The sequence below is a fragment of the Oryzias melastigma genome, linkage group LG9, assembly GCF_002922805.2.
Source record: "Oryzias melastigma strain HK-1 linkage group LG9, ASM292280v2, whole genome shotgun sequence".
Lineage (NCBI taxonomy): Eukaryota > Metazoa > Chordata > Actinopteri > Beloniformes > Adrianichthyidae > Oryzias > Oryzias melastigma.
Genome location: NC_050520.1, coordinates 18,568,526 through 18,589,252, shown reverse-complemented (window position 1 = coordinate 18,589,252; position 20,727 = coordinate 18,568,526). Strand labels below are relative to the sequence as shown.

Below are 20,727 nucleotides of genomic sequence, written 5' to 3'. Positions count from 1 at the left end.
AAACACAGGAGGGGAGTTATTGTGTTTCCTTACCGAAAAGAAGAACCACAAAAAGACTGTGGTGTTGTTTAATGAACCCTTATACGACTGGTAACTGACAATAGGTAATGCATCCGTTCAGGAAGGAAACTGTGAAGGCAGGATGGTATAACTTGCTCCAGAAGTGAACAGTCAGGGGGAATGAAAAAAAAAATCCTCTTAGTATAGCTGAACCCCCTCCTCCTCCTCTTTCTCCTTCTTCTTCTCCTCCTAAGCGGTCAAAATTGTTTTCAGCTGCTCCTGACTGCAGGGATTTACATCAAACCTCAACTGCTCTACTTCCTGCTTGGCACCCACAGTGTGTGCTCTGAGTGGCCCCATAAAACTGAGAGGGTGCCCTCAAAAGAAAAAAAAAAACTCTGACACATCATTTTCCAGCCCAGACCCTTCCTAACCAGCCCAGGACTTTCCACGTGTTGATTGTGAGCAGGTGGACTCGCTCCGTCCCGAGAAGATCCAGCTGCTGTGACAGAGCCAAGCTAGATGTTCTGAGTGTGAAGGTGTAAATCCCTGTCTTACATCTAGCTCAGGGGTGGGCAGACTGGGGTTCTAAAATTTGATAGATAATTGGAGTGTTTTGGTAATCCACATATATATATATATATATATATATATATATATATATATATATATATATATATATATGTGACTTGTGTTCTCATTTTAGTGCCAACTGCAAACTTGGAGAGATGCTGCATTCATGTAGTGTTGGAATGATTGGAAAAATGACTCCGAAAATGCAAATGAATGTCAAAAAACAACAAAATCTTTCAACACACATGACTGCAAAATAACTTTCTGCACTTATAGGGTCAATTGTAGTGCACTATCTATGATTAGACGCCAGAATTTCAAGGAAAATCAAATGTATTTCAGTTTGGTGGTCCATAGTTTAATCATTTAATGGGCATTTTGCTTTCCCACTCTTTTATTTATTTTATTTTATGTGTTAAGTCCATCAGTTGCATAAGATGAGATAATAAAACATAATATGAACTGGAATATTCACATTAAAAAGAACAGTAAAGCATGTAGGGAAGAGATAGAAGACATAAAAGATAAGCAAAAGATAAAAAATAAAGAAAACACAAAGGAATAAAACGACATATGGCAAAATAAACATAAAATAATAAGCTAACAAACATTCTTATAATTTGATTTTATCAATACAAGGAGTTTGCTGTGAAAAGTAGGTCAACGTGATAAAATTAAACGTTTAAGTTGAGTAAACTATCTGCTCAGAATCTTATTTTGAGGAAAACTTATCATTTTAAATGCAACAAATTCTAGAAATTGTGTTAATTGATCCAATATTTGACTGTGTGTATAAATTGGGAATTGTTGATCTTCTGGATTCATGACACATCTGCAGCATCTTCTCCAGATGCTGCAGGTTCTGATGGAAATCTTTAGGAGGAGGATTCATAGTTGAAATGGAGTAGAAGTTTGCATTATTTTAGAGGGAATGTGATGAGTTGAAGAAGAAGTGGTGTCCTCTCCTGCCTTCGGAGCGCTGAAATGGGGCAGGGTGCGCACAAACTGGAGACTATAAAGCTGCTGAGAAGACTCCACTTGATGTGAGCGCAGACAGAAGGGGGTTGGCTGAGCAGGCGGAGGAGAGGGGGGGACAGCAGCACACACCTAGTTCAATGTTCATTATAAAAGAGAGTTTGTGAAGGAGACTCGAACCTGGACTCGCTTCGACTCGAGCAACTGTCTGGGATGCGCGCCGCGTCCAGCTGAAGCGCAGCAGTTTGGCACATCTTCCCTCCGAGCTGCAGCCGGACAGAATCAGCGCTGCGCTAAGATTACAGCTGCTGCCTTCACACTTTCCCCCCTAACATGGGATCGAGCTGTGGAGAGGGTTTGAGCAGGAAAAGTTTGCTTTGGTCCGTGCTGATCCTCTGGCTGTGCGCGCTCGTGAACGGGACGTGGAAGACGGGACTTTACAAAACGTTTCCAGGGACGCAGCTGAGCAGAGAGGCAGCGGCTCGAACCCCCGTCTATCAGAAAAGGTGAGACACTCACGCACAGCCTCGGTGTTGCATTCTGCTTCTCAGGCAGCTGTTCTTGCTTACTTCCACTTCCATCTATCTTCCACATCTCTGTGCGCCTCTTTCTCCATCATCTGCAGCCTCTCAGCTGTCATCTTTTCTCGTGTTTCCTAATTAGTGTGCAGCTTTAAGAGAGGATCCATCTCTTCAGGTTGAGTGTGTGTGTGGCCTGGAAGTGTGTCCAGGTGGCTTTCGGTACTTGGACGTTTTTCCTAAACACAAGCAGCTGGGATCCCGCTGCATCTGGGCTTGTTTTGGGAAGATCTCAGTGTTTTTGCGCATTAACGGACAGCAGGGGAAAAGCTGCTGCTGGTCTCAGTCTGAGACTGAGCCCCCCGTCTGCTCAAAGCTTTGAACAGAAGAGCAGCTGCAGGTCTCAGGTCACCTGCTGGATCTGAGGATGAATGAAAGCCAGAGATGTGCAGAGTTGTAACTTCCAAACTTGGCTTTTGGCAAACTGGGTAACAAAGTCCTTTCACACTCGCCATGTCTGCACACACCGATTACAAAAATCAAAGGGGATTAACAAGTCTTGAGTAATTTCTTGACTGCTTAGGCCACTCTGCACTGGGGCTGATAAAGTGTTCGCTCACCCTCGTCTTTCTGAATGACTTTATGGGCTCAGTTCACCATGGTTGAGGAGGTATATGATGCCTCATTATCCATCACACTTCTTTATCTTCTCTGGAAAGGATTGTGGTGGAATGAGAGGCGGTCTGAGCTCTGACAATTCTCACTCAAATTTAAGACTTTGGCTCAAACAGACTCCAGTAGATTGGGCTTTGATCTTTTGAAATTATTCTCTGTCGGCTCAAATGAAGATTTGGACTCCATATCTGATATTGCATTTAAGAATTTAACGTTTGAAGCAACGGATTTTGAACTTTTTTTACTTTGAAGCAGCCAAACTGCAATTGGGTCAGAAAATCAGATTTGAACCTAAAACAGCCTGACCCAGCTATTGATGGCTGCATAACCATTCTAGACTTGTGCTCATTAAAAGTATATTTCAAATAGTTCAAAAAATGTCTAAACAAATTGAATTATAGATTAATAACTCAAAGTGGAGTTTTTCTTTTCATTTTGTACCACTGGTTTTATTGCTTTTTGAGCAAAAATAAAGTAGTTATAGTCATTCTAACTTCAAAGTCCCTCTTCTTCCCTTTTGTTTATGAACTGCTCCTTTTAGAGGTCACCACAGAGAATTGTTGGCTGTTTCCTCTGCATGCTGGTGTTCACACAAACCACCCTCATGTTCTCCTTCCCTTTGGTCTTCCATTGGCTTCCACAGCATCGTGGTCCCTCTTCTAAATGTGTCAAAAGCATCTCATTCTCTGCACTTATCTCCCAAACATTTAACATCAGCTGATGGATTCCTTCCTGATCCTCTCCATCCTCATCACTCCCAAAGAGAACCCCAACATTTTTATCTCTGCTTTTGTCTCTAAAGCAACAATATGCTTCTCTAACTGCACCTTTCTTTTTATCGCTGCAGATGTTTTTTTTAGTCACACATCATATCTGTATACTCCTCTTCATCGCTTTTCTAACTTTAAACTCCCTGTTGGTGAAAAGACAGGAATAAAACAAATCTAAGTGTGGTTCTCTACTTTAGGAAACATCCTCCATAAAGAGTTTAAGGTACAATTCAGATGCAGCAAAGATCAAGGATGGTTGGAACCCCTTTGTCCCTTGATCACGTTTAAGCAATACTTTTTTTTCCCATTTGTATACAAAATTTTGTCAAATCAAAGCCAGAAAAGTGTGTTACTGCCTCTGTGTGTGGACAAACAAAAAAAGGACTATATTGAAACCAAGTGAAACTCTCTTTGTGACTCACTATGACTCAAATCCCCTTTATGAGTGTAAGAGAGAGTCTAAATGTTTGGGTGTTTTGGCTTATGCAGTTTGTAACTAATATCTTGACCCTTTTCCAGTATTTTTATAATCTATTTTAGTTTAGATTGAGGATTTTCTGATCATCTTTACTAGAAAATTTCACAGTTTAAAGAAAAATCCTAAAATTAATCTCCTAGACCTACATTTCTTAGTTCATATTTATGTATTTTCTGAAACAAAAAAAAAGTTGTTTTTTTGGTCTAAAATATGACATTCAAGGTTTAGTAAAATGCTGCGGTTTATAGTCTCATTTGTGCACAGCTGTGGCATATTTTGCCTCGCACTGTACAGGAAACCCACGTTCAAATGCATCGACTGAGCAGCTTTAACTTTAAATCCACAGACAGATTTTAGTGACAGTTGATTTTCCTGCTACAACTCTGTGTTTAGAGAGGAAATCCTCGGATCCCCACGTTAATGACGACCATTGTTGCAGACGAAGCATAACCACCACATGACAACAGCATTCCTAGACAGCAGCAGCCTCCCACAGTGGGTCATGGCTCCCCGCCACACTGCAAAAGTTGCTGAGAAAGGGGTCAAAAAGAAAAACAAAAAAGGCCCAAGCCACTGACCCAGCTCCAACGCAGCCTGAGTCCACACATCCCAGCACACACACGCAGGAACTGCCCCCACTCAGTGTTTAATGTCTCTTTTGCAAATGAGGCAGGGCTGTCTTGGAGGCACCGTATGAGCCTAGTGACTAATGTTAAGGCTAATCACTGTCTGTAAATTCTTGACTTTTGTGGAACTCCTAACAAAGATCCACATTTTCTGAGCAGACTGCAGTATCCAAATTTAAAAACTCATGACAAAAACAGAATGCCTTCATTTTCCTCCAGTTTCTTGTGAGTTATCACTTATACCTTTAAGTTCTTAAAGGGCAGCTGGGATGCAGAGAGCAGTCGACTTCTGATTGGAAAGAAGCACTTTGTGGTTAACCCCATGGCATCGCAGATTTGGCAACATCAGTGTGTATATATGGGTCTGCATGGTTAGTTAAGGTAGAAAAGCGCTAATTTATGAGGGGCCGTACAAGACATTATTTATTCTGAACCATTCACATTCATATATACTCTCTTACACATAGCCAACATTTTTAACTGTTTTGGTTTGTTTGTCCTTAGAAGAGTCCTTTAAAAATAAAAAATATGTGTTAAATAGGCCAAATTATGTCAATTTGTAAGATATACATACATAATTCCTCAATTAAAGAGTCTAAAACTAAAAAAATGATCATGACATCAGCAACATTGTCTCCTTGTCTCTTCATTAGCTTCACCTTGAATGTTGCTCTATTTGTCTCTGTCAGTTGTTGTTGTGCCACATTTGTCTTATGCCTCCCCGCCGTCCCATGTGACCAACACGGCTTCATAATTGCCTTTTCTTTCATTTCCCAACTCCCCTCTGAAGCTGCATAGCGTGACCTTTAAAATAAAATAATCTCCTCGCTTGTAACTGTCCGATTTCCACATTGATCTTTTGTTTTTGTTCAAGGATTTTCCCAGGAAGAGAAATCCATGGAATGCCATTCATATTCCTAAATTTTAGTTTTTTCACTGTTTCAAACATAGCGGATCCTTCTTCACTTGCTACCCAATAAGCCCTCATTGATTCTTGTGATGGTTTGCAGAGCCGTGCATCACTTCTCCTGAGATTCTCTGTTGTGGAATGTGCTCCACAAGACTCACATGATGGTGAAAGTGTATACAAGGTGAAATGAGGATAATCTAGAGTATAACATCCAGGCTTTTTCTCACTAGCTTTTGCTCTACATTTGCATATATTATAGTTAAGGGTTCAGCTGTCTATCGTTTCTTTCCAATGTCCTCCCATCTTGGCGTCTGTAGCTCCGAGGAACAGATGGGACAAAGCTGGGATTTTTTTTTTTCAAGGTTTCTTTCTTAACGTTTGGCTGTGGCCGCATGTGACTGTGAGATGGATGATGATTTATTTAGTTTGGAGCACACATTCAGAGTGTGCCATGTGTGCTTTGAGACCCGATACTCACCCAGGGCCTGCTTGGTGCTTTGCCAGAGAAACAGCATGATGCTGGTGAGTTGCTCACTTCCTAACACATGGGTGCCTCAAAGAGAAAGGTGGCGACTATGAAACATTTAAGAGTGGAGGACTAAGTGCACTAAGCATTAGTGCTTCTTTTTTACTTTCATGTATGTACTTGATGGGATTAAACCAAAGACCGAAGATCTTCCGTGTGTTATTTTTGCTGCTTTTTACATCACGTTTAAGCTAAGAGTTAAACCGTTTGACAAATTGTAATTATCATGCCAACTGCTCTTGTTATTTCCTTCATTAAAGAAGCCGCAGACAGTGTTTTCTTTTTGCCAACTGAGTATGTGTGAGGAGAAGGGGGAGCTGCACCACCAACCCCCACTTCCCCACACATGCCCCCCGGCGATAATCTTGGCCGTTCAGGTGAAACCTCCTTCCAAGCCTGGGAAACACTGATGTTTATCAGTTGGGTCTTAAAGATAAGTGGTATGGTGCAGTTGGGGTTGGGAGCGACCGACCCTGCACTCCACCTGACCACAGCTCCTTCACATTTTCCACCCGTGATTGGAGCATTTTTCTTTTCTGGACCAGGAAAAGCAATCATAGGGTAATACAGTATAGATCTATGCTCATATTTGTAGCCTTACTGCTGATGGATTTACTGTCATACATGAATGGTGGGCTTGTCATAAAAAACATGTGGGAGTTGAATTCTCGTACCTGTTTTAAAGGTTTAAAAAGAATTCCGATCAGCTCTCTTTTCCCTAAAATGTACTTTTACCTAAAAAGGGATTTTAGTTTACTTTGACATGAATTAGTGACTCAAAATTCCTGTTTGGGAAAATAACAAGTTTCACTTTTTCATGGGAAGTTGTGTGAACTTGAAATGTCAATAAGAAGTGTCGGAGCAGAAATCTTCTGCTTACAGGCTCAGGTTTGTGTGCGGCCGCCGCCACATGTGGGGATGGTTAATGGGAGCTGCATCCCATCTTTTGCCGTTGGTGGTTTTCCTTTGAGTTAACTATGTCAGAAATGCACAAACACATGGCCTCACATGTCGACGTCCGGAGTTTGGTGGGAACACTTCAATATTTCGGCACACGCATCTCTAGATTTAACGTCAGAAGATGATGTCCGCTACATCTTTCTTCGTCACATCACTTAATTGAGTGAAGTTCAGACAAATGTAGTTGATAATAAAAAAATATCTGAAGTTGTCTTTAAAAACCCACTCCAATATAAATTATGTTTTGGTATTTTGAACATGGTCTTGTAGCATTTTTCTAACGATATATTTGCTATAAAGCAAATTTAGCTTAAGTTTGCATTTCTGACCATTACAATATTCAAATAGTGGTGAGTCGGGTGGAGATGAAGAATTACTGTCTGAAAAAGCTTGTAGATGTGTTGAAGGACCTACAAGCCACAAGCTCCCCCATTCTGCAGACAAATAGATCCATAAACATCTTTGTTTTCCTTGTCTAAGATGGTAATTTTTTGTAAAAAAATGCTCCATATCATTCACCATTTTTGTTGTAGTGTTAATGTTGGGGTTGTGAGGGGCTGTAAGTTAGTGGGAGAGAGTGTAAACAGAAGGATGTCAGGATATGGGAGTGGGCCTGATCACAATTTAGAGGCAAATTTCTAACAAAACTATTGCTGCTCTGCAGAAACTATGTCACATAAAACAACACTGTTTTTTTTGTTCTGGCTAAAAACGGCATAATCATAATTAAAAGAACACTGGGAATGAATTTAAAACAAATCAAGATGATTGGAGTAGGAGTTTAAAAACTAGTGAACAACTAATAAATCCCCTTACTGAACCCTCATGTCTCAAAAAGCTTTTCAAGGTGCAAACCTTCATCTTTGATCCACTGTCTTCTTCTAAAACCCAAAGCAAACAAATGTGTATTAATAGAGGATGGAACACATTGCAAATACAACCTTAATTGCACTCCAAGAGAATCTCCCGATTGATTAAAACCTTGTAAACACCAGACTCCAAACAAAAGGAGGGGGGAGGGAAGACTGCTGAATATATGTATGCATGGATGATAAGCTTTGAGCAAGTCTATATGTGTACCTGAGCTTTAACTTTAAAAAAAAGTTATAGGATATTGTTTTATTTCCAAATAAAACATATATATGCATTTTAATTTCTATGAATAAGTAAAATAATACATTTGCTTTCCTCTCCAGGAACTGGTGTCCTCACACAGTCACAAAGACGGTAACCTGCCAGGTGCAGAATGGAACCATCCTCCAGCGGGTCTACCAGACCTGCCGCTGGCCACAGGGATGCTCAGGAGGCAGGTGAGGGCTGAGCAAACCTGCCTGGACCGCTGCTTCTGAATGCCTTAAATAAAGGACAGGGAGAGCATCTAAAGGAAAGAACACAAGAAGTTATACATTTCATGAGACAAAATAAAATAAAAAAAAGCAAAGAAAAGAAAAATGAAAAGACACAAGATGAACCGACAAAAGCAACTAAAATGATTGACTTTAATTTAAATTTCCTTAGCGTGGCTATGAGTGAGCAGGCAGTAAGATAATGAAAAAAAAGCAATTACTGTACAGAAAAATTAAAAACTCCAAATCTATACATACTTAGTCGAAGACTAGGCTCTTTAAAAAAAGTCAACTGAACCCTGATAATTAACATAATTAGCAACAAAGTTTGAGAATTAACTCAGTTAAGGAGATTTAATGTTTTAATTTAATGTCGATGACACACCTGGGAATATTTAAGGTGAGTGATCAGCAGATTTAAGATACCCAAGGATAAGGGAGGGGGGTTGGTAAAGATTCACACAATGACTGGACACAAAAGAAAAGAAAGTCCTGCTGGTTTCCATGATGTCACAGACTGTGGTACAGTCCACTTCCTGTGGTCTGCTACTTAAACTTTGACCTCTATACCATCAAACCAAAATACAGATGTGCATCTTACCTAAACTTTATAAACTTTAGAATACATTAAATTAATGTGAATAAAATACTTTCAAAACAAAATGATCTTTTTTATTTAATTTAAGCAATAATTTGTAATGTGAACCTAAACTAGCATTCTGTGTTGTGGAACTGGATACTGTCTGGTGTGAGTGGCTAACTGCTGATTGGACCAGCTGACTCAATTAACTAAAACCAGGTGTATGTAATAAACAAAATTCAGCAAAGAAAAAAAAAAGACGTGTAAATGAAACTAAAAATAACACTTAAATCATTATGATTCCATTAAATTAGAGTTCACTTCCTTCTTTCGATATATTTTGTCATGGCAGTACCTAATAACAGTTATGCTGCTGTGCTCAAAACTCATTGTTGTAGTTGAACATTATAAACATTGTAGTTTAAAATATATTTATTTTAGTTTAAAATAGTTAGTTTAAAATGTATTTATTTTTTATTTTATGACTGGGATCCTAACTTTTGCAGTGTGTGAAAAATGCATGTGACATTTACTATTTCTCACACTCCTGTGTTCACAGTGACCACACCTGAGCCTTCATAGGGACTCTGGTCCGAAAGTTAGAAAGATGTGAGACTTGAGCTGTTTGAACTGTTTTTAGGGTCTCTTTAAAAAAAAAAAATGCTTTGACTTCCTGTTGTAGGCAAGTCTGAATCAAAAGTAGTGCAGCCATGTCAGTTATCCAAGTGACCACTAGGTGGCTTTTTGAACATATTTCACTCCAATGCAAAAAGTCAAATTTTCCATCAGAAATAAACACAATTGAGCTCCGTTTCCACTGAGAGGGGCAGTCGGGTCCAGTATTTTGAGCGTTCTGACCTAATTGACAGAAATTGATGACAGCATTAGAAAGCATCAATATAGCGCTATGCTAGTGTTTCTGTTTTCCTGTTTTTTCCTGTGTCAAAAAATGTAATTCAATGTTAGATCCGAGATTGAAATTGGACTTAAATACGATCATAGTCTTTAAACTGACAGGTAATTATTCCGCCCCACAGGGATTGTTAGGATGTCCTTCTCATCAGTGGGATCAGGATTTAGTAACGTCTTAACCAGTTAAGATGGCTAGGCCATTAATGATGGAAAAACTGGGTTTTAATTAGTACAATTCCAGCCAAGGGGTCACATGACCTCATGTTTCACTGTCTTTATTTAGTTGACTTGACAGGGACCATGTACAGGAGCAATAATCAAAGAAAAGATGCTTTGTATCAGACTATAGCTCTAAGAGCTCATTTCCATCTGCAGCCCCAAAGACGAACAAATGTAAGAATTAACAATTAGCATTAAAAATATGACATGATTACATAAGTTACAATTATTTTATTACAAAAAAGAGAAATTGAGAAAAACTTTCAAAACATACTTCATTTTTTAACAATGTTGACATGTCTGTTTGTAAAAAAAAAAAAAAATCATATCAATTTTTTTTTTCGTTTTTGCATAATTTTTGGTGTGTTTATAGTTTATTCCATTCCGTTTTTGATTTAAAATAAAATGCTGATTGGCCCAGAGTAGTTCCTCTTTTAAGTACACTAAACTAGTCATTAGATGTGGACCTTAATATATAAAGTTTTACTTTTCTTTCTCCACTCATACTCTGGTTTGGCTGCAATAATTTTCAGTGAAATGTGAAGCAAAATTTCTTCTACTGAGCCAAATAAAGTTAAAAAAGTATCAAAACAAAAAGAAAGAAATTAATACTCTTTTTTATAGGTGATAACTTTGAATTGTTGGTATGTTTCAGCTACAAGACCATGATCAGACCTTCATACAAAGTGGTTCATCGCACTGTGACTTCTCTAGAGTGGAAATGCTGTCCAGGCTTCAGCGGTTCTGCCTGTGAAGAAGGTAAGAAAAGCGACTCATCTCTATTTTCTCTGTCTAACCTTCACTGCATCACCTTCCTCTCATAGCTTATTTCATTTTTTTTACTCCAAACCTTGTGCGGACTCTTTGTCAGCATCCTTTCCCTTTAAATTGCTGTCTTAAATGTGCTTGCGTATGAAATACTTCAGAACAGCAGTGATTTCCATCAGCCTTACCTTGTGCAGCTTCTGTCTTAAATGAAGTCGAGAAATAAGATCTCTCAGCTTTTTGTGAGTGAGTCAGTTACTCCCACTTTATTATAAGTTTTAATGTCTTCATTTAAAAAAAAGGCAATTTGCCGCAGAAAGATTTATTCTTTGCTGCGGTTTTTTGTTTTACAATCCAGCTGGAAGCAACTCTTCATGTGCCACTGCCATGCAGGCCCTGCTATGTTCATTTTTCATCTACAGTAGCTTTACACACACACGACTTCCCCTGGCAGGGCTCGACCGTCTGGCTCAAAGGGTGGAGCTCCTGTTTTGTCGTGACTGAGGGCCTGAATGGGTGTAACGTAAATTGTCAGACTTTGCAACGCAAAGGACAATAAATATTTACGGCGCTTGAAGCGGTTGCTTTTTTTTCGTGGTGCCAAAAACGAGGAGGTGCAACAAAACGTATTTATTTCTTTTAGGCTCCCACTTCGAGATGAACGAAGAAAACCCAGCCCTCTGATTGGTCTGAGGTTTGCAGTTAAAAAAACTGTACCAAAACGGCGAAAATCAAATAAACAAACAAAAAACTGTCAGACTTAACAGAAGGAGAATCATGTAGGAAATTATCCAGTCAGGTTTTTGCCTGCGGAGATTCCCATTTGGTTGTCATGGCAGTACAGAGCTGTCAGGCCAGCAGGGATGCTGAGATTAGCCCCTTATCTGAGCGTGGTTCTGGGTAGCTCTGATCAGAGGCGCTGCTGAGTGGAATTGACAGCTCTCATTCACAGGGCTTTAAGTCTGCAGCTCCCTGGTTGCTGTTTGGGGCCACCATACCCAGATTTTCTTCTGTTTCTGCCTCGTGAGCCGAACCTCCTGCCAGCCCATAACCCGATACCTCACTGCTGTCAAGCTTGTTCTGCTCCTTTTTTTAAAGTAATAAAAGCTTGCCGTCACTTGATGTTGGACTTAAACTGTTTGGACTGTGAGGGATGTGAGATTAGAAAAAAGGTCTGTTTCTGAACAAGGTGTGACACCGACTTCCTGTTTTTGGCAGGTATTAATCAAATATCCTAAATGACTAAAGCACCAGCAACTGTCTGTTTTTTTCCCTGCATATCTGCACATTTTGGAAAGGTTTTATACAGCCCAACATCACAATACAGTTGTACAAAAACATAAATTCAGTCATAAAATATAAACAATAGCTGGTTACTAAACTAAACAGACCCCTGCCCAGTAGACCCTACTATTAGACCCTCCCTCTCGGTAAGGGAAACAGCTCTTCATTCAGTGACAATCTTTCTTTAGTGACTAAAGATGGAGATAGCAACAGCCACGAAAGCTAAAAACAGGCTAGTAATTATAAATGTAAACCAAATGGCCATATGAATACATACTTTGTTTATAGTCTTTGGTTCTCCCTCCTCTGCCTTTCAGTCAATATATTTAAGAAATTCCCTCATGGAGGGACTGCAAACCCTAATGTCAAATCTCATCTTAGATTTAACTCGCTCATCTTATGCAGAAGATCACATAATCCTTGTTTAAGTTGTGGATTATTTGAGGCTAAAACTCGAGAGGCCACTTGCAGAAGTGAAACCAGGCAAAGCCGTCTTTGGCCTTTCACATTCAGACTGAGAGCTTTAAAAAAACAAAACATTACATCAGAGTGAATACGGAGTAAAATGATCCTACATGTGACAAGCAACTTTCAAATTCCTCTTTTTTATTTTTCTTCCTCTATCCCTTGATTTGGCTGCAATTCCATCTGATTGATGTAATTACAAGGTTCTAATTGTTTTCTGTGAGATTTGGGAGATATCTTCTTACTTGTGGACCTGAAACACAATGGTCTTTATCCATTACTGAGCCAGAAGAAGGAAAAAAAGAGTTTCTGCAGATGGAGGCACTTTCATGACCTGCCAGAAAGAGGGATTGAATGTATGCTTAATTGTTTCTTTTTTTTTATAGAACATTCTCCTTTTCAGCTGAGATATCAAGTACATCTAATGCAAACATCAAAATTACTCCTAATTTAGAGGAAATGTTAAGATGAAAACATGAAAATTATACCTATTATTTTATTAAGTCAAGCTTAAAGACTCGGGGAGATTCGGCAGCCGAGCAGCGTGTCAGAAGAGGATGAATGCGTAGTTAGTAGTTGGAAAATTAGGGAACATTATTGGCAATTGTGTTTTTCCTTTTGCTTCTTACTTAGGATGGAGTCCAAAACCTATGGGGACGACGCCGTTGCTATGTTGTCCCTGGTTTGACTGATTCAAAGAAGGTATTTGAAAAATACCTTCAATTTAATGGAGGAGGGGACACTTGCAGCACATATATAGGTGGAGGGGCTGTAAGATTTGAATTAGCCTGGCTGTCAGAGCTTTGCCATGGGGGTGTTCCCCATCTCGCCATATCTAAAGTGGTGGCTGCGGTTTTTGGGTCACAATTACAGTATGGCTGGGAGGCACAAGCGCGCTGTCAGTAATAAGCCACAGAAATGTAATCTGTGTTTTCACAGCTCAGCGCAGCTTATCGCAGGCCCGCACTCTAACCCCTCACTTTAAACATCAGTCGGCTGCAGCTTGCCATTAGCAAACCAAGAGTGGGATGCTGGTGTGTAGCTCGTGAGTGTGTGGGTGGAAGAGCGAAGCATTGAATTTTCCTACAGTGACAGACGCAGCTGTCCTCTGTGATTAGGTGATTTAATTGCAGCCGGTTTGTAGCTGTGAGTGGATAAACCAGGAGTCAATCAGAGGGATGAGAGCTGAGCAAGTAGGGGTAACCTCCACTCCTACTCCTGAACGGCCACACCAAACTCTGTCAACCTAACTTTTTCAGTTCTGAAGTAGCGGCCCGGATTTAGTTTTTTTAAATTACCCTTTGCTCTAATTCATTCGAGAAAGTTTGATGTCAGATTTTTTGCTGCACTCGCAGCGTGCAGAATGCTGATGAGCTCTGAAGGCATGCAGGCAGTCAGAAAGGGCAACAACAGCTGAAATTCATAGTTATGTAAATGTTCAGCTCACATGAGGAAGCGAGTTTAAAGTGAAAGCAGCTGATGTTAAAGACGAGCTGGTCTAAAGGCTCCAAATGAGATTAGGTGTGTGAGGGTACAGCTTCCTCCACCCTGAGGAGCTGCCATGATGGTCATTCATTAAAAACAAAAACTCAAAACTCCAAAAATAGCTACAATAGACTTATTTGCCTTTTTTTTATCTTAAAAAAGAGGTTTCCATCAGATGTGAGAATTATCAAAAACTTTGTGAGGATAATTATCAGTTTTCTTGCCTTTTGACTTGTTCCTGCACCTAATAACCAGCTCAGTGGCCTTGTAGAAGAGTGTCTGCCCTCAGACTGGAAGGTCAAATCCCAACAAAGTCATAGCAAATACTCTAAAAATGAGACCCAATCCCTCCCTGCTTGACACTCAACATTAAGGGAATGGATTGGGGAGTTAAACCACCAAATGGTTCTAGAGCTCAGCTCACCGCACCCCCCTTATAGGATATCACCTATGAAGGTATATGTTTGTCTTGCTGGATTTGACTGTCTTGAAAGTAAAAATAAAAATGCAGATGAACTTTAAGAATGTCGCACTGCTTTCTTCTCAACCTTCTTTAAAATTTCATGCACTGCTTTGTATCTTTGTTAGGCTTCTACTTGATTTCAGGACTGGAGATGTCTTTTCTTCTTAATGATTTATTTATCATTTCCCAAGATGTTTGAGTGGATACATTGAAAATCATAAAAATGGAAAATGCAGTTTAAAAAAGGGGGAAAAAGTAGGCCAAGTCAGCAAAAAGGATGGCTACACATACAGGTCCTGAAGTCTCCCGTCCCCTTTAGCAGAGGCTTTTCTCAATGACTGATCACAGCACCAAGAGCAGAAAACGACTGTAGCAGATTAGAACTTACTCAAGGACAAGCTTTCATATTTTAGATTACAGGGAAAACATAAGGGTGTTATAAGTTTTTCATTTACTCAGCTGACTTTTCCCCTGCTGTTCAGCACACCTTCATCCTTGAGTGGCGGGATGCAGGTACAGCATAAACGGCTCTACTGTTCTTATACAAGCTTTAATGAAACATCTCGTTTTTTTTCCACATCGCCGAGACAATGGCAGCATTGATGAAGCAGGAATTCTTTTTTAATTTTTTAAAAAGTTGATCAGTTGAGTGGAGCCAGCTTTAACCTTCAGCCCTCTGGAAGTTTGTCATATCCTGAACTTTATGAGTCGCTGCATCTTAAGGGAAACATCTTCGGTTCCAGCACTTTTAATTCTGACTTGAATTACTTTTTCTCTTCAATCTGTATTTTAAAATGTGCAGCACATCTTTACTTAACCATTCATAATACTAATCATCTTTATTTTAACCTGTCAAATTTGGTTTGGAGGATGTCTTTAATTTCAGTCAAACTAATAAATAATGACAAAACATAAACAATAATTGAAAACAAAATGATAAAACACAAAATTGATTTCATGAACTGTGCACCATTTAAACCCATATAAAAATGTCACACACAGGAAACAATGTTCTATCATAGGCTTGTCATTTTACCTTCTTGTTGCTGTTTTGTATAAATAAGCATCCAACCTAACAGAGAAACTACTGAATAAAAAATGAAAAAAGCAGAGAGCCTGAAAATCTAGTCCATGACTGCATCATAAACTGGAGTTCTTTAGCCTCAGATGGCCTCCACACAAACTTAACATTTCATGCTTTTGCATCATTCAGCTGGATGGTTTTCTGTAAAACCTATTGAGGTCTTCCTCTCACTGCTGTGTCAGCCCTTCTGCCCAGTGATATCCAGAATGCAACATTAGGTAATGCACTAAAACGCTCAGTGTCATACTCTTCTACTAAACAGTAGTCGTCAGTGTTTTTATTCTTTCCCTTAAGTCCTGTCAGCCTGGATGGTAATTTTTAGCCGTGATATGTTCATAAACATTTACAATACCACATAAGAGAAGCACCAGTATTGTTTCACTGTGGGCCGGGACTTTATGAGCCCGAACTTCAATATGAGTCTACTCCCACATTTTACTGAAGCACAAACAGTCTGAGGACCACATCACTGCAGTCTCATTGTGATGACATCATTTATGGCCTCTTGCCCCCCCTGACTTTGGTCTCTGCTTCTCAGCCACTAAACACAGCATTTGCCCCATCTGACTTTAAAACTCTTCACTGTTTTATTTTCATACACTTGGTTGATTCTGTATTCAGCAGGGTCTTAAGGGATTTGTACTGATGGTTTTGATTAGGCCTGGACCAAAGACAAAGGAGAGAGGCGAGTGGGATCAACTACACCAGCAGTTGGTCTGATTGGAGACATGCCTGCTTCACTGCAAGAGCTGAGTCTGACAGAGGAGCAGGGTTTTTTTCATAAACAAGAGATCAAGAAGTGAAGGACAATAAAAATGAATTTAGAACCTGAAAACAGCTGGTGAGGTTTTTCATAATTTTCAAAAAACTTGTTTTTGTTTAGTGAAAGTAAATTATTCCAAAGCGGCACCGTTGACGTTTACAACCCAAATGTTTTTTTCATTCAAACCTTGCAAAAGTTGATTTGGCAGTAATTTCTGTCATTTTTTTTATTAACATATATGTTAGATGTTTGTTTTCCCAAAATGCAGTAGTAATTGTAATTTGTTTTTTTTGTTTAAGGAAACCTGAAAAAAAGTAGACAATTTTACGTGTAATTTGGGTTATTTGCTCCTCACCAGAATTTGTTTTCTTGATCATCTCTTTTTGTTACGAAAGAGTAAAATCTCTTTTGAGCTCAATTGTGGACTAAACAAACATATTTGTCACTGTAAAAACGGATGTCAGTTTCACTTGCAGGTGAACCCTGGTTTGGTTTATCAGCAGAGTGAATGCAAAAGGGATTTCTAGGGGACCAAATACATTATGATGCCTTCACATCAGATGTGATTTGCGTGTCAAAACAGAGGTGGCAAACGCAAATTTAACGTGTCAAATTTACTGCTCGACGCCTGGATGCCCCGGCCATGGAGCAACCGTCAAAGTTTTTCTGGACTTCATTTGTTACCACATCATGTAAAACATGGATGGTGTTGATCAAGTCGTTTGGGTTTATATGTTTTGGGGAACTAACTCTAAAGAGACGCTGGAAAGCACGTTGCCGTGTCAGGGTTCACCGGATAATCCAGAGACTCTCCCAGAGCAGTGTTCACTCTTGCAGTAGGGGCTGCGCCTTACAGGTGTTTTTAATGTTACTTCCGCCTGTCTGTGGCCCAGTTTGAGCATTAACCCAAGAGGGGAAAAATAAAACTGATGAATCATTTTTATTATTGTCTTGATGAAAAGTAAAACCTCATAAGCCCATGGAGCGAGAACAATCACATCCACCATGGCAGCACCCACTGCGTCTGCTGGGCAGCCAACCGCTGGCGGCCCAGCAGAGTGAACTCTGCTGCCCAGGGACCAGCAGCTGGGCCGGTGACCCTGTTATCACTCCTGGTCCCTGGACAACAGAGCTCACTCTGTTGTCCTTCAGGAGGCTGGCTAGCGTAGCAACCTTGATCACTTCAGCTCCATGGCCTCTGTGACATGCTGGCGACCTATCCAGCCTTCACCGAACAGTAATTGGTATAGTCTCTGGCAAACCCGTGGTCCTAGTGGGTTTAGAAAATGGATGGAAGCCCAAGACAAAAATCCTTGCATTGAGTGACTGTCTTGAGTCTTTATTTCTACCCCTTGATTGAGTCACTGAAAATGTCACATGTCCAACGTGGAGTCACTGATTGGTTGGCGCCGGCATCACACCCGACGCTCAAATTGGACCTCAAGAAATCAGATTGCATCTGTGCATTAACAAAACTTGACCCCCTGCTACACAGATCATGTCCAGTGTGAATGCACCATGACTGGCAGCCTACAGAAGGCTGTTTTTGCTGTGCACTGGCAAATGTAAATCTAGTTTAGTGAGTAAATTAGGGCGATTTTTAATAGATTATATGACAGTCACAAGCCCAGAGACCAGTATGTTTTCTTCATGTTTTTGTTCTTGCTGTCCAGTTCTTATGTAACTGCAAAATATTTCCAGGGGTTTGATCCGCTTTGTGTGAAACAAATTTAACAGATTTTTTCCCACCATTTGAACCAGATTCATCTGTTGTAAAGGGTGTCCTAAAACCTAAAGTTTATAGTATTGATTTCACTTGAACTAAATTAAAGCACCTTGTGACAGGATGCCGCACCACTTATATGTATATATCCCTATAACTCCCCACTGATATTTAAAACGTGATATCGTAAAACAGTATTTGTTTTTTTCAGATTATATCTGTTCAAGTAAAATATATTCCTCAGTTTCTTTCTCACATGCGGACCTGAGGCGCACACTTATACATTGAACGTGTAATCTTCTCAGTGGTCCACTTTCTGAGGTTGTGCCAGGGATGGTGAAGGGAGTTGGGAACCAGCAAAACCCCAGCAGAGTGATTTCATTAAAAGCAAAACATAACCCTGAACCTCTAAACCCAGACCTGCATTCCACATGCTCCATCCCCCCATCGTGGGGGCTTTAACAGCACCTGTATTTTAGTTGGACTTTGGCCACAACCAGAAACGAGCTGCACATAATGGCTCCCCCTCCTCCACCTCAACGAGGACCATGCACTGACTTCACATTGGGTGTCTGTGTGTTCTGCTCCCTTGGGTGTTTATGGTCCTCTCAGTCATTAATGCAGAGTTTACAGCCGGGGTCTGGCATCCAGCATGTTACACCTGCACCAAAACACCTGCTTCGCTCTGCCCAAACACCTACAGCAATCATCAGAAATTTTAACAAGAAGAAACCTTTTCACACATCCAATGACTGGATACCCAAATGTAGAGAAGGAGTTTGTTCATGCTAGAGAAACATGCCCACTCTCAGCCTCTCGGTGGCACCCATGGGTCCACACTGTCAGCACGAAGAGCAGAAGTCTTCTTTTGAATATTCTATGTTTTCCAAAGCACTCAGTCTTACCTGCTGAAGGACGATCAGACAATGCTTGCTGAGGTTACCTAACTTTGAGACTTGGTAAGAACCAGATGGTCTCTCATTTCGTCTGAATACAGAAAAGTTGGTGCAAAACTTAACAACTGCATAAAACTCCAAATCTAGGATTTTTTTGGTAGTGTTTCTAACACAACTTTTGTGGTCACTATGAAAAAATGGACAGATTTGCTTTATTCCCAAAGGGTAAGAAGATGTTGATCTTGCTTTTTTTTTTTCAAAAGGCTGCTTCTAATTTTCAGATTATGCAGCTTTGAATAATAAAAACAGGAAGAGTAAATAAGTAAAGGGGCTGCATGAGTCATATGTTCTTGTCCTGAAGAGTTCTGGATGTGTTCTTGTCATTCTGCATCAGTTTCTCTCTCAGCATAATCTTATTCACTGCAGTTTCTAGGATTAAAGCTCGGTCAGACGGCGATCTGTAAAGATGATGCTGAAGTTTGCTAAGGATTCAGAAAAAGTTTTCTTGTGCTGACACGTCTATGAGGGTCATATTTGTACAGCTGTTCTTGCACAGTTGAGAAGTGCATCACCGTGCCGGAGTCTGAGGGTTATTTCTAGGGATCTGTGGCTGTCAAACTGGAATTAACTTCTGACTTTTGTTCATCTTTCAAACCTTCTTAGGCAGTGTTTTTTTCTGGGTTTCCCAGTTTATCTCCACTGTTAGCAGATATTTTAAATGCACTTCAAACTGAGAATTGTTTTTCAATTGTACAATAGACAAAGTTAGTTGTTTCTAGATCTTTATGGAGCTCAAATGGTCCTCCTGGCCTTTCATTATTAAATTTGTGCCAGTGAAATCTCATTTTAGACCTAAAAAATGATTTTTTTTCTATGCTTAATTGGTCTTGATGCTTTTTCCCATAAATATCCATTGTGCTGTTATTTCCACAAAACCTTTTTGGCTCTTTAAAGCTACTAATAGCAGTGTTGTTTTAGGTTCCAGCCTGAACCAAAATCATTTGAAGTGACAAAACCCTCTGCCAAATGCCATGTGCTTCAAATTTCACAGTTTACAGGTCTGAAGGAAGTAGCTGTAGTTTGGCTGTGAACTACAGGTGCTGCATTGTTTGACTTTCTGTCTGAAATTTTGTCTGACACCGATATGTTGGAGCTCACAATCGCACACTTTTGAGGATCTGGTACCCAGCCAATGCTGGCACACATTTAGCCCCAGAGAGCCTTTTTAGAATGAATGCCCTCCTTGGACATCCCCATCATTACATCCTATTTACCAAAGACCAGAGGGGATTACTCTCAGTTAATGCGTTTTATATGAACGCTTCCCTTTTCCTTGGTAAATCTAACTACTCGAGTAAACAAAGCTCTATTGAAGGACAGACACTAAATCTGCAGCCAGATGGGCCTTTGACTCTATAAGCAAAACTAGAGAATTACAGTTTGCCCTGAAAGTCTACGCTCAGCTCCCTCTCCTTCCCTCTGGCCTCATGGAGGGATAATTTATTCACTATAGACTCTTACATGGAGAACAATATGAGTGTGTAAAGTGAGAGTGGTTGCAACGGAGGAAGAGTGGCACAGCTCCAGAGGGACACTTTTCCTAAAAATGGTGCCAGGTAGGAATGCAGGATGTTTTTCTTCCTTTAAACTGTCAGAAGCTGATGAGTGCAGAGAACAGGGATGCCACTGTTGTTTTAAGGCAGACAAAGCGAAAATCTACTAAGTGGCTGA

The 20,727-nt window shown here is 40.1% G+C and overlaps 1 protein-coding gene across 5 annotated transcripts in view; it reads left to right on the top strand.

Moving 5' to 3' along the window:
- Positions 1 to 1,496: 1,496 nt before the first annotated feature.
- The window catches only part of emid1 (EMI domain containing 1), a 56,372-nt gene continuing 37,141 nt past the window's right edge, over positions 1,497 to 20,727 (top strand). For 3 of the 5 annotated variants that reach the window (XR_002919619.2, XM_024275592.2, XM_024275593.2), the window contains exons 1-3: positions 1,498 to 2,054; positions 8,208 to 8,321; positions 10,724 to 10,827. Coding sequence is in view for 4 of the 5 variants with exons in the window: in XM_024275592.2 (XP_024131360.1) it covers positions 1,882 to 2,054; positions 8,208 to 8,321; positions 10,724 to 10,827 (391 nt within the window). In the remaining variant the exon portion in view is untranslated. Of the gene's footprint in view, positions 2,055 to 8,207; positions 8,322 to 10,723; positions 10,828 to 20,727 lie in introns of all 5 variants that reach the window. The other 2 variants (XM_024275590.2, XM_024275591.2) reach the window with 2 other exon arrangements.